General features: G+C 36.0%; 2 protein-coding genes across 5 annotated transcripts in view; both read right to left on the bottom strand.

Moving 5' to 3' along the window:
- The window catches only part of LOC143071661 (uncharacterized), a 38370-nt gene that overhangs the window by 17575 nt on the left and 6275 nt on the right, over nt 1–14520 (bottom strand). For 3 of the 4 annotated variants that reach the window (XM_076246131.1, XM_076246133.1, XM_076246134.1), the window contains exons 5-13: nt 14412–14474; nt 12559–12745; nt 10704–10847; nt 10095–10216; nt 8896–9004; nt 8135–8183; nt 7218–7359; nt 1227–1404; nt 433–539 (exon numbers count right to left, since the gene is read on the bottom strand). In XM_076246131.1, the coding sequence (XP_076102246.1) occupies nt 433–539; nt 1227–1404; nt 7218–7359; nt 8135–8183; nt 8896–9004; nt 10095–10216; nt 10704–10847; nt 12559–12745; nt 14412–14474 (1101 nt within the window). The remainder of the gene's footprint in view (nt 1–432; nt 540–1226; nt 1405–7217; nt 7360–8134; nt 8184–8895; nt 9005–10094; nt 10217–10703; nt 10848–12558; nt 12746–14411; nt 14475–14520) is intronic. The other variant, XM_076246132.1, reaches the window with a different exon arrangement.
- Nucleotides 1425–5665, bottom strand: LOC143070916 (uncharacterized). Its single transcript, XM_076245013.1, has one exon. It carries the CDS (start codon nt 5663–5665, stop codon nt 4340–4342), a length of 1326 nt encoding a protein of 441 aa, XP_076101128.1. The 3' UTR covers nt 1425–4339.

Here is a 14520-nt window from a genome sequence, read left to right as displayed (position 1 = left end):
CAAAACGCATCAAAACGAATGGACAAGAACTGTCATATTTCTGACTTGGTACAGGCATTTGCAAATGTAGAAAATGGTGGATTGAACCTGGTTTTATAGCTAGCTAAACCTCTCACTTGTATGACAGTTGCATCAAATTCCTTTATATTGTCATCGATGCGTGAACAAAACAAACAGACACAATAGGTAAAAAGGTAAAAAAATAGGGGTACAGCAGTCAACATTGTGTTATCATCTGAATCACTATTAAACAACAAATGTAACTTAAGTTAAAACACAACGACATCAACAAAACTAAAAAGTGTGCAAAACCAAATCATAAATTGTAAAAATAAATCTTTGTTGAAGTTAATATAATCTAGAATCGCAATAGGTTGTGTTAGGTCAAGGTTTGTTCCTTAATACTGTTTACAATTACAAAATTGAACTTACAATATTGACTAACGACCAGATGGCTTCATTCTTTGGAAAAGGTGAGAAAACATTTGACACGTAAGTATTTCCGATTGTCGAAAATAATTTATAAACCTTTCCACCACCTGAAAATAATCAAAAACATATAATAAAACAGGTCAACTACAATTTAAAATAACATAATAGAAAAACAAAGGATATGGAGTATCTATTCATGTCACAAAACCAGTATATGCACAACAAAAAGGCAAAGGATCGGCGCTTTTATTGCTGTTCTTCATCTCAAATGAGACATTCAACACGGAGCAAAAGACTTTCACACCTCACTGCAATTTTAAATCTATTCATATATTATACAAATCATATTTATTTATTTTTTATTTCTAATCTCCAATGTTATTTTACGCGTACATGAACAGGAGACTTAATGAACTTGTTGACCGGATTTTCCTGCAAAGCAGGACATAGTTTTCTTGTTAACAATCCTGTTGACATTTTTTCTTGGTTGTTTTTTTTTATTATTATTTGCTTGGTTTAACCTAACATGACATATAATGATATGCTTATTAAACTTATTTGCGTCATTTTATCGATTTGGAGATCCAAATGATGTATTCATATTTCTTTGTTCCTTTCTCTTTTCAGTACATTTTCAACACATTTTGATAAAATAGTTTCTGCTAAACAGGAATAAGCAATACTGATGCACACATTACTTCCAGAACTTGTTGAATTTTAATACATTTGTATCAATAACACGATGGCTTTGTTATCTCATTAACATTTTAATATGCATAATTTTTTATACATACTTGAGCCTGCATAAAACACAATTTCCGTCATATTCTTGTGTATTTCTAATTTCTGTAGATGATCATATAAAACAAATATTGGCTTTCCATACAAAGGCTGAACATTTTTGTGCATTAGAGGATGGTTGGCAATAAAGTTGAGAACATCTTCACTTTGAGCCATTGAATTATTAATACACTGAAAACAAATTGATCATTAGTTATTTTTTCTTTGACCATAATGTTTCGACAAAAATTTATAAATCGAAAAATCCGTATACAGTCAAACCTGCTTAAGATACCACCTGTGTTAAAAGATCATCAATTTTAGATCCCTCTGTAGTACATTTCATATAAATTGAACCTGTATTAAAAGACAACCTGTCTTAAGAGGCCACTTTTTTGCGCTCTTAAGTGGTCTCTAAAAACATGTTTGACCTTACTTTTGTATTCAAAACTCATTAACTTGGGTTCCTCAGTGCTCTTCAATATAGATATTTTGATCAGCACTTCGGTGTTGACATGAATATCAATTATATGGTCATTTTTATAAATTTCCGCTTACAAAACTTTGAATTTTTCGAAAAACTAAGGATTTTTTTATCCCAGGAATAGATTACCTTAGCCGTATTTTTCACAACTTTTTTTAATTTTGGGTCCTCAACGTCTTCAGCTTTGTACTTGTTTGGCTTTATAACTTTTTTTATCTGAGCGTCACTGATGAGTCTTATGTAGATAAAACGCGCGTCTGGCGTATTAATTTATAATCCTGGTACGTTTGATTACTATTGTTCTTGTTCTAATGTATCCAATTTGATTAAGCATAACTCATTCTCGTATGTCTCACAAAATTTGTTGATAGACACTTTAACTGTGTTAAAATATATCAGAAAGGCTTTCAGCCAAACATTTTGAAATATGACGCGTTTAGTTTTAAATCATAATCTTGCCATCATAAAGTTGAAACATACCTTTAAATTTACTTTAAACATGTATTTTATCATGCCATATCGTATATTCTATAAAGATTATAAAATAAATCGTTCGTGCTGTTCTGTGTTCATGATGTTGTGTTGTTTGGCCTTATTTTTAAATTATTGTTTGACATGTGCGTTTTTGGATTTTGTTCTGCCTCCTTTGTAAAATTATGCTTTACCGTTTGATCGGTAGTCATTAAAAAAGTATTAACAAAAACACTGGATTACAAAGTAAATTAAAAATGTGGAAAGTCCAAAAACCAAGTAACTTCTGAGAAAAAAAACCCAGTAAATTTTCAACTTTGTAAATCCATTTTTCGAAGACAAAAAGATTTTATTGCTCGCTTGACCTCCCACTTATACCTGCTATTCATAAATGACGGACGAAAATTTTAATAATCCATATCAATGTTGTGATCCCGAGTATAACTAAAGATCAATATATACCTTGGATGGTCGTTCCTGCAGTCAGGAACGGCCGATTGCTCTTCTGGTGAATTCGTCTGCTGTATAGCCATTAATAGTTTCAACCGGAAGAGAATGCTTTCTGGGTAGTTCTTCGGACATCTCTTGATGGTCTGTCTGATGACCTAAAACTAACCCTACGAATACTACACTCCCCCCAGTTTTATTAATAAGGCCCCCTCTACTGAGATGGGGCCTGTGAATTTCGCCTAAAATTAATAAAATACGGCAATAATACCAAATTTAGAGAAAATATGCATCAATTTAAAAAAGTATATACCCTATCCCCCTACCAATTTTGAAAAGAATAAAACCTATCCCCCCAAACGGACCCTTTGTATCCATGGGTCTACTGATTAACTAAAAGCTAGTACAAAGGGTTCCCAACCAATTGGGAACCCAGACAACTGTGAATTGTTCTTGTCTGGATCGTATGCAAACTCTTCCCTGTCTTTATACAAACTAGAACCGGGCCATTTAGTGGCTGCATGTCCACTATATAGTTGCACCCAGGAGGTTGTGCTGATCCATTCTCCATTGTGAAGAGTTTGGTTTCATTTTTCCTCACTTGCACTGTATTCATACCTTTGTTTAGGTAGGGAATTCCAGGGTCCAACTGTCTTCTGTTGGGACCCGATCTAACTGTGCTCACACAAAAGACTGACGTCCCACTGTCTACTGGTGGCGGCTTTTGCTGATTGAAATACCTAGTGCCAACATTATCTGTTTTGAAAAGTAGCCCCAATCCCAAATCGGGGCTTTCTGGATTAATGTGTACAGATTCCTGGTTGACAGAAGATTTGAAAGTTATAACTTTTTCATTGTTGATCAGACTGTTAATTTCTGTTGCGACTTTTCTGTCAGTTTCTCCCGTTGAGGAAGGGTCCTCAAAAGTGAGGGATGTATGACTGTTTTCAGTATTGTCAGTCTCTCCTTCGTCAACAACAGGAGTAGGGAAAACTGTGACTTTCTTCTCATCAATGGCTCCTTCTACCAAAGTGGTATGAGCCGCACCGTCTGAGGTGGAGGCCCAACTTTCTTGGGCCTCCTCATCACTTGCCAAAGTTGTCTCTGTTGGGGCAGCAACCTTTTGAATGCTACTGTTATTCTCAATTGCCAAAATAGCTCCTATGGGTTTCCTCGTAATATTGGCTACTGGACCCTCCTTGTCGCCTGTGAGCAATGCTGCAGTAACTAAGTTGCCTTGGGGCACCTCGCATTTCTCTATTAACGGTATGGCCGGGGTATCCACCATCAAGGAATACCCCTGGTTGGCCCTTATTTTCCAACAACCACTGTCAGAGTCCCTTATTAAAGTGAACCTCCTATCCACATCAACCTTGATCAGTTTATGAATATCAGGTAAGGAGTACCCGGCAAAGCCTGGGTCCCTTTTAAGGATTTCCTCAACCAACAAATACCCACCTGGGAGAAGGCTGTGGTCCAACTCCCGTGCAATATGCCCCAATATGTTCCAGAGACATTTTAATAGGTAGCAGTCCAATCCATCTGAAGGATTTGCCTCTTTGTCAGAATTTGAGCACTGCTCTGAATCAATCTCTGCTCTAACCTTCACCGACACTCTGGGTTCTCTGTTCCCCTTTCTGTCCCTGGCACTTACCTCTGGGCCCACTATAGCTACCTCCGCTACTCTGCCTTGGGGTACAGACTCAACTACTGAGAGACCTAACTTCATTTGCGGGGACTCACTCCGGCCTCCTGAGTAGTCCCGTTTAAGTTTAATGGTCCTGTTGCAGTTCTGCTTGACTGATTCATGAAGGGAACAGTTTTATCCCTCCCCTGTAAATCAAGACAGTCCTTCCTAACATGTCCAGGCTTTAAACAGTGGTAGCACACTCCCTCCCATGGAGGTCCTCTATCAGTGGAGGGACTCCCTGAGACGGACTTACCTCTTAAGTTTGGGCATTCCATTTTGGAATGGCCCCTCTCCTCACAGTGGTGGCAACTTTCTGTCCCTGTCTGTCTGCCAGGTGAGCGACTACCTGAAAAGGGGCTTGTGAGGAGTTGCTTGAATTGGTCCATCATGTTGTCTAATTTTTCATGGACTTGACCAAGTTTGTTTTCAAACTTCTTATTAGACTTTTCTAACTCCACTTTCCATGTACTGGCTGGGGCCCTCTCAAGGGCCATGGTATCCCTTACATGGGGCCCCTGATACTCACGGAAGGCCTCATGGTGGTCTCCATACTGCCCATCAGTTACCTGTCTAACCTCACGCCTATTTGGCTTACCATATATTGCCTGTGTGTTGTGATGGAATAGCCGTATTTTATCTATGGCCTCCTCAATACTTTGGGGCTCAAGGTTAGAGATTTGCACTCCCAACTGTTTGTTTTCAATACCCTGGCACAGCCGCATTACGGCTTGCTCATACATATAGCCGTCAGGGAGGTTTCTATATGCCCTGGTGGCAAAGGACAACACCCGATTAGCCCAGTCCTCAAGAGACTCCTCAGGGGCTTGCCGGGCATTGTTAAACTGGACCCGGGCGGTCTCAGGGAGTGCCTTGAAACTAAAGCGCTTGTGAAGCTTCTCCACAAGCTCCCTATAACTCACCTCCCAATCTCTTTCTGTTAAGAGGGCATAATATTCGCTGGCCTTTCCCTCAAGGCACCAGCAAAGTTGGTCCTTGCATTCCTGGGGACCCCATTCACAAAACCTTGCAAATTTTGTGAAAAAGGCCTGCCAGTTGCCCTTTCCGTCATACTTAATATTTTTTGGGGCATTGGTAACTTTAGAGACGCCACCTAAAGTTCCTCGTACCCCATCACTGTTGTCAGGTCCCCTTGGGTTTTCCATAGGCTTATCCTCATTATAGGGTACTGGGTAGGTCTGTTGTCCATAGCTCAACCCTGCGGTGACCCCTTGTGGGGGCACCCCTGTATACCCTTGATTATACTGGTTCTTGGGTTGCCTATCCCCATAGTCATGAGATGGGGTCTGCCTTGTGTCCGCACCCCTATTGTCTTGCCTCTTGCCATACTTACTGCAGGCCATCTCATACTGTCCCCCACCAATATAAGCTGGTTGGGTACAGGGTGCTGACCCCTGACCTGCATAGTTGCTTGCGTGACCCTTGGGGTGTGAATGTGTGCCCCAATAGTTCGGGGTAAGTTTGTCCCACGCACTGTCTTTAGCTGGACAATACGGCTTGTTCCCAATACTACCCCTGTACATGTGGTTAGGGGGACTATCTTGGTTTGGGTCACCAATAATATGGTGACTCCACTCTTTTGTCTGTAACTGTTCTCTGTAGCCCCCATCCCAATTCCCTGTGGGTTCAGGTCTAGCATTAGCATCACCGGGATATGAACTATATTCAAGGAAGGCAGAGTCCATCTGGCTGGGCCCTTCCAAGGGCCCGGGACTTTGCCCCTGGTGCCATGCTTCTTGCCTAAATGCAGATTGGCCTTGTACTTGGGAGGGTGTGCCCTGTGGGGCAATATGTCCCCTGTCTAACATCTCACCATGCCTGCCTTGGGCCTGAGGTGGTGGCCCAATATTTTGGCCACCTCCATTTGGGCTGAAGTCCAGCCTGGATAAGAGGCCCCTTGTTACTCGTAGGTGGGAGATAGTGGACAAGTCTGACTCGGTCACAAAGCCCTTGGTCTCCCTAATGTCCATTATTTGTTCCCCAGTTTTTATGCCTATACCTGGGAGCTGGAGTAACTCTTGAAAGCTACAAGTGTTTAGGTTTACAACCGACATTTGTGACTGTAAATCACTGAACAACAATTTATAACAAAGTTTATTTATTTAAAGAATAAACAACAACAAACAACACACTCAATACCACAATTTATTTATTTAATAACAGAAATACTACTGCTTCGGATAACCCCTCCTTCTGGTCTGCGGTTAACAAAAGTAAACAAAACAATAACAATAACAATACGACTGGTAACCCGTCCTTTTGGTCTGCAGTTACCGGTGACTGGTACCCAGCTGTCCCTTCAGGGTCAGCAAGGTAACCTGACGTCTTACTCTACTTTCACAATCCTTTCTCCTAAACAACCGTGAAGTATTCCTCCAAAATACTCCACGAGTGCCTGAAATGACTTATTCCCGCGCTGGAATAAACCAAATCACCTTACCCCTCCTGCCTTACTATGTTTTTTTGCCATACACTACCGGCACGGCAAAAATATAAAAAAAAATGTCCATTAAAGACGTAACACTGCCCGCTGATTGCTTGCAGCGCCAATGTTGTGATCCCGAGTATAACTAAAGATCAATATATACTTTGGATGGTCGTTCCTGCAGTCAGGAACGGCCGATTGCTCTTCTGGTGAATTCGTCTGCTGTATAGCCATTAATAGTTTCAACCGGAAGAGGATGCTTTCTGGGTAGTTCTTCGGACATCTCTTGATGGTCTGTCTGATGACCTAACACTAACCCTACGAATACTACATCAAGATAAGGTTGACTGAGTGCTTAAATCGATCTTTTATGGATAACGCTTTTTTTCAGTGTTGTTTAAATTAATTATGTTTCGACCCTTCAGAATGTCAAGCAAAACTGTGAAGATAAACATTGAAAACATACTTACCATCCCTGGTCTTGGTTGTGGTATATTTCTGGCCTCTGTCCATAATGAATTTGGTGTCACCTGTGTCTTAAATGGCCCATTAAATACAGCTTCAATGTCAGAGGTGTTAAAGGCACATATTACAGAGACCGGTGACTTTATTCTACAAAGGTGTGTAGTATTTAGAACATACTTTCAGAAATTGAAGATTTCTTAGTATATCTTTTCCACAGTTGAATAAACATCAAGCAAAAGGTTACAGTTTAATGTTATCAATCAAAGTAAACATTCAGTCGACTTGAGCGTTTCTGATAAAGGTAAATCCATTAAAGCACTTCGGACGCAAGAATTATTAAACGTGTTGTTTTCAATATTTCTGCAAAACACAATTACATTTTACGAGTTTGAAATATAATTGGAATAAACATAACGCTTATTCACTTAACGCGTCTGAAAATATAGACGACGCTTCCTTCTTGTTGTTAAATATGTTTTACATTCTAACTATATCCTCCAAAGTACTTTTTGTTTGAATTGAATTTGAGCGCGTATAAAGTAGCTGTTTTGTATTTTCTAAACCGGAATCTAAATTTCTTTGCATTCCATTCTTTTAAAAGACCAGGATTTATAAAACTTAAGTTAATTATTAAAGGCTTTAGTTAAACTATTAGGTATTGAAAGTAGTAAATTGAAGATCGTTTTCAAAAATATTGGTCAATAATATAGTAACTACATTACCTAAAAAATAAAACCGATATTAAGATTGTGGTCATTGTCGTGAAAGTAACTTTTTTCACATTTTGAAATCTTTAGAACACCATATTATAGATTTGGCCTTTCGACTATTCGAGGGCCACGGGTGAGTTATATCTCCTTAATACTATATCTTTGTTGGGTTTTATCAAGAATGCCTTTAAGCTTGCTATTTTCTAACTTGCCTTGTCGTAAACAGACCATAGAATATGCCATCTTTTTCAACTATGTCCTCTGAAACAACATAGAAATATACATTGTTTTCATCAATTTGTTTAAAGTTACTCATTATTACAATGTATTAGTTATAAAAAAATAATACCAAATAATACATATATAACGTTATATAACCAACAGCCCCTTTAAAGACAGTGGTTACAAAGTATACATATTTATATGTGGGCGATTTAATGAATTTTTTTATGTGAAGGAGGTTGATGTTAAGATGTTTATTTATAACTGTATATTATTAGAACAGGGCGTTACTTCTTTTCGTAACATTCGATGACATGCACGCCTTAAACTTCCGAGTGTGTCTTAAAGAAATAAAATATGGACATAATTCCTTTTAACAAACCATATTAAACAACTAAAACACGATACTGTTTTTGTTTAGTTGAATCTTTTTTTTTACCGAACACAGGAGTTCAATGTCATTCCTAGATCAGTAGTGGCATATAATTGGCTTTTAACTTTATAATCAATTAGTAGGTTTTTTTTATATCCCTACCTTTCCCCATTCGTGTAACGACAGACAACTGATCAATGTGTATATCAATTAATCGTATATATATACAACTAATTTTCATATATAAATTTTCGATTAAAACAAAAATCGACGTCTAAGACATTTTAATGTTCATTTTTGCTTTTAACAATTGTTTCATTCCAGCAACTACACACTTCTTGAGAAACCTCTGCTAATATAAAAAAAATATATACATACGTATGTCATCAAAATAAACTGGCGAACTTCCTTTAGTAAAGCACTGTAATCTAGCTTTTTGAAAACTTGTCCATTTATTTCTTAAAATTGAATTTCCTCCAATATCAGACTACAAAATCAAAGATATATAAAAAGAGATTTATCGGAGTTAAGAATTTAGAAGTTTCAAAGACATGTTTTCTAATTACATGCTATAGAAAACTACAAGCAAAACGTCGCTGGGATTCCAAAATGTTGTTTATGACTTTTTTTGGCTAAAAATACTTATGGACACCAATGGTCTGGGTGGAAGGAAATCTTTGGTATTACAAAATAGCATATAGTTAGACCAATCAAAACGTTTGAAATAAGACATATTACAAAATTGCCAACGTCAGTTATTTGTACAGTTTACTTCTGAAATGTTGTATGAAAACTTGAAAATCGTTGTATAATGGCTTTGGGAATGAAATAATCATATATTTCTTTATTTCTGTGAAAATAATTTAAATTCTTAGATAATCCAGATATGTCATAGTTTTTATTTCACTGCTATTTACATAAAAATGTGTTCCACATATTCTATTAATAAATTTAGATATTTTGTTTCTTTCAATATGGATTCAACTTTTTATGAGTCTGTGCCATACCTTATGTAATGCAGACAAGTTACATATGTAGACATTTAGAAAATGCATTATAAAGTCCACTTATTGAAGTAATTCCAGTTAATGACAACACTTTTTGTTAATTTCCTAACATCATGATAATCAAATATCGAACATTCTACAAACTAATGCACTGAACCATGATATGTGTGTATTCTATGCATTTGACATGGAACAATAAGCATTTTCTGTTGCAACTGAAGCACATTACCGCGTTCTTCAGTAGTGACAGAAACTATTTATACAATATTGTGTCTCAACACGAAACATGTAGCGAAATATGATTTCCCTTTTGTGTATGGGAAAAAAGGTTAAATTTGTAACGCAACATCATATTCTTGTATGTGGTCCACACGAAGAAGTCAATATACCGAGTCAAATTGGTCGAGATATCTGCGCACTTAATCGGATTTGTTCATGTTGTTTTTTTTTTCTCTCTAGCTGTGATACATCCTTTTTGTGCTGATGCGGCATAAAGCAATCACCAACCAATCAATGATGTATTTTTCCTTTTTTTTTTTTTAACTTATTACAATACAGGACTCACCGTACCTTACAAACCTTTGCAACCCTCGAGTAAATTTTGTTTTCAGAGGGATAAACTTCAGTAGCGGTTTCGCGGAAAAAGAAAAGTACTGTTTCTTTTACAGAGAAAGATCCGACAAATTGGGGATCTGGAAGAAAGAAAACCGATATCAGTATTTACGTATGTTTTTAATTTAAAATGACTCTTACATCACCTGAGCAACATAGTTATAATGATATTTCATTTCTTCTAGTTTGTTTAGGTTCTTTTTTTGTTTTTCTCTCTTGGTATATTTATGTTCTCTTTTTCTAACTCTATGTTTTGCTTGTATTGTTTACAAGAGGCATTAGCTCAAAAATAATGTATAACATAGATTTATGAAATGTTATTTATAACTCCTGCGGCAATACGGGCGTTTAATATAACGTTTAAACAGCAAACCTCAAAAAAGATATAAAACAAAATTTTTAGAAATAACTACAACATTCTAGATTTTATCAGGGTGGGGTCGGGTATCACACCGTTTCTCGTTTTTTGATCTTTAAATGTCTTGCGTAAACTAATTCAACACAGAAGTAATAATTAAGGGTTTAAAAATCATTAATTCTATTTAATTATTTATCATTTACTGTTACCTTTCATCCAGTTTGAGCTTATGACACCTTTTTGGTATTCGCTAACCCTCCCAGCATCATCATACATTGGTCTAAATATTGTAGCTTCAGTATGCAACGTGGCACCATAATACATAATTCCTTTGCCATACTGACTATGATCTGCTGAAGATAAAACAAAATGAACTATGAATCGAGTGTAGCCTATTCAGGCATTATAATAACTCTTACAGTTTATGTTGCCCTATCAACATGGTACTACATGTGTACTAAAATAAAAACATATGAGTCAAATTTATTGAACAGATTATTAGCAAAATCAATATTTTCGTCAATCATTCGATCTTTATCAGACCCGTCTGTACTCCGAGGTATAAAAAAAAATAAAAGAGGTTTCCGTAACTGCAGGATATTCACGAGGATATCTCCTTCGTTGACTGATCCTGCCCAAAAACTATTATTCTTATACATATACGTGTGAAAAGTGATTACCTAATAGAAAGCACGAATTGTTGTGACACTTTACAGAGTCATTTTTGTACTGTTTATTTTGAACTTTTTCTAATTCTATATTCATTTTAGAATGTTATAAAACAAGTATAAGATTTTGGGTCAAATCAGTGAAATTTGTCATACATAAATTAGGCCGTTAGTGTTCTCGTTTGAATTGTTTAACATTGTCATTTCGGGGCCTTTTATAGCTGAATATGCGGTATTGGCTTTGTTCATTGATGGAGGCCGTACGGTGACCTATATTTGTTTATTTCTGTATCATTTCGGTCTCTTGTGAAGAGTTGTTTCATTGGCAATCATACCAAATCTTCTTTTTTATATTTAACTTGCTAGCGTATTGTTTTTTGTTTTTTTTTTTTTTTTTTTTTTTATTCGGTTGGATAAAATCTGATGGAAGCATGAACATAAACAATATAGGTGTTTAACACATATATAATTTGAACATGGTACTAGTGAATTGTCGGATTTATCAAATCGAGATAGTTAGATAATCGAATGTTTAAGTCCGAGCATTGGCGAGGACCTTTAAATTGATAATTTAGCTATTAAGATTGAATGATTATCAAATAGATTTTCTTTTTAATAACTGTTAAAGTATCCTCTTTTTACCATACAGGCCGATTGTAAAAATAACTTCAGGAACATAACAATTTACGAACGATTGCCTATATTTGTTTACGTCCACTTCATTTTGATTCTTTTGGAAGATAGCTGTTTCATTGGCAATCTAACCACACTTCCTTTTTTTAAACAAAGCTATTTAGAAAAAAAGGCCTCAGTATAATATGAACACAGATATTTATAGATGGGTTTTCTTCGATGCACCAAAAATACCTGTAAAACATCTATCCGGTGGTCCATCAAAGTAAACATATCCTAAGACAATCTAATCAGAAGTAAATATCTTATTGGTTAAATGTTGGATGAACAATTGAAGCACTTTATGAAATATCAACTGTCATCAATTGGACTATAATCACTCAATAAGATCGAGGAACCCTTGCGGACCTTCACAAAACTTTGTCAGCAAAGCAATGAATATACAACATGGAAAAAGATATTTATTTCACAGAAATTTACCCTATTCAGAAAATCATTGTATTTTAATTTAGTTAATATCTTAATACCAGATACAAATACTTGACTGGTGATCTCTTAAACATATGAGGCAAATTAGCATATGTATGCTCGTTCTTGACAAATAACAATAAATCATTGACAAATAACAATAAATCAAAGTGCAAATATCCAATACAAAAAAACATGGAAGTAAAAATGCGCCATATTTCTCATTGTTACCTCTTGTTGCTTATTGGTCACACAATTGTACATTGTACCTTCTTTTATATAATGCACTACTTACTTATATATGTAGTTGTAAAATTATCAAATGGATCATTTGCACACGGAACAGAACCTAAGCTTATATGTGAATTATCTGTAATGTTTAATTCAAAACCCTTTGGTGAATCAGCGTTTGTTCCGCATAATATGACGGTGTCGTCAGTTCGAAACTCTAGGACTCTTATGTGATTCTGACAATATGGTACCTACAATGAAATACATCAGTCGTATAAGAAATAATAAACAGGACTTTGTTATACAATAGTGTAGATTTATCTAAACGTATTAAAAGAGGGACGAAAGATACCAAAGGGACAGCCAAACTCATAATTCGAAAATAAACTGACAACAGCTTGGCTAAAAATGAAAAAGACAAACAGACGGCAAACGATAGTTCACATGACACACCATAGAAAACTACAAAAATTAGCAACACTAACCCCACCAAACACTAGGGGTGATATCATGTGCTCCGGAAGAGTAAGCAGATCCTGCTCCACATGTGGCACCCGTCGTGTTGCTTATGTGTTAACAAATCCGGTAAAAAGTCATATTCGGTAGGTCACATTCATCAAAGGGAAGGGGATTGTAGTTACGACGTAAGGAACATATCCGATATCATTTGTGAAACGCTTATTCCATAATGGTCAACTAACTCGTGATGACGTCCGCAAAAATTACGAAGATTTATTAAGATGAAGCTGACATTATCTGATTTTTTCTATATTGTATACACCTGTATTAATATGGACATATGAGGTAATGGACAACAACCATCAACATGATTAAGAATTAAAGACACGTCCAGACAAAGACATTTGCACCAATAGTAGAGAAGTGTCCTTATTGTTTTTAAAACTAAGACAATAATATGTGTTTGCTAGTTTATTGGTTTCCTGTTTCCCTTTGTTTGTAACATGTCCTGTACCAAGTCAGGCATATGACGGTTTCTATCAAATAAGCCGTGAATATCAATCATAGTGTCATTCTTTTAAATTTCAGTTTTAAAGAACGAATTTTTCGAAATACTAAGGATTTTCTTATTTCTGGAATAGATTACCGTAGCTGTATTTGGCACAACATTTTGGAATTTTGGTTCCTCAGTGCTCTTCAATTTAGTACTTGTTTGGCTTCATAACTATTTTGATCTGAGTGTTACTTATGAGTCTTATGAAGACGAAACGCGCGTCTGTCGTATTTAATTATAAGCCTGATACCTTTGATACTTATTTACACCGCTGGGCCGATGCCCTTTCTGGTGGACGTTTCGTCCTCGAGGGTATCACCAGCCAAGTAGTCAGCACTTCGGTGTTGACATGAATATCAATAAAATGGTCATTTTTATAAATTTCCTGTTTACAAAAGAATGATTTTTCGAAATACTAAGGATTTTTTTGTTTCAGGGAATAGATTACCTCAGCCGTATTTGGCACAATTGTTTCAACTTCGTTCTTATTTGGCTTTATAACTATTTGTTTAACTAATTATGCATGTTGGCGTTTGTTTATGATGCAGTTTAGTGTTTCTGTTGTTCCATTGTTTTCCTCTCAAAATTAATGTGTTTTAGTTTGTAACACGGATATCTTTCCTCTTAATCGATAAATGACGTTTGAATAAAGTTATACTACTTTTGCCTTTAATAACTGGTTATTTCTTATTGATATTTTTTTCAAATTTATGTTAAAATCTTACCACTTGGTTAACATTCATCATTTTATTTAAAAGTGCACACATTTTAAGAAGTTGTGTTGTAGACTCATGAACATTTTTAAGAACAACAGAAAGGGAATGCCAATTGAAAGCCAATGCTCGGTCTTGCTTCGGAGTAGAATATATTCATTTTTGGTAACTGATACAGCTACCATAAATTACCTTTTCTTTTGATAAGGTGCAGTAACTAAGCTTGTTTGCTTCAGATGGAAACTGTATAGAATTCTGAAAAAAACACAGTGAGTACATTAAGACTAGATATTGTAGATTT

This window comes from Mytilus galloprovincialis, chromosome 4 (assembly GCF_965363235.1).
Source record: "Mytilus galloprovincialis chromosome 4, xbMytGall1.hap1.1, whole genome shotgun sequence".
NCBI classification, from domain to species: Eukaryota; Metazoa; Mollusca; class Bivalvia; order Mytilida; family Mytilidae; genus Mytilus; species Mytilus galloprovincialis.
This window is presented reverse-complemented; position numbering and strand designations above follow the sequence as displayed.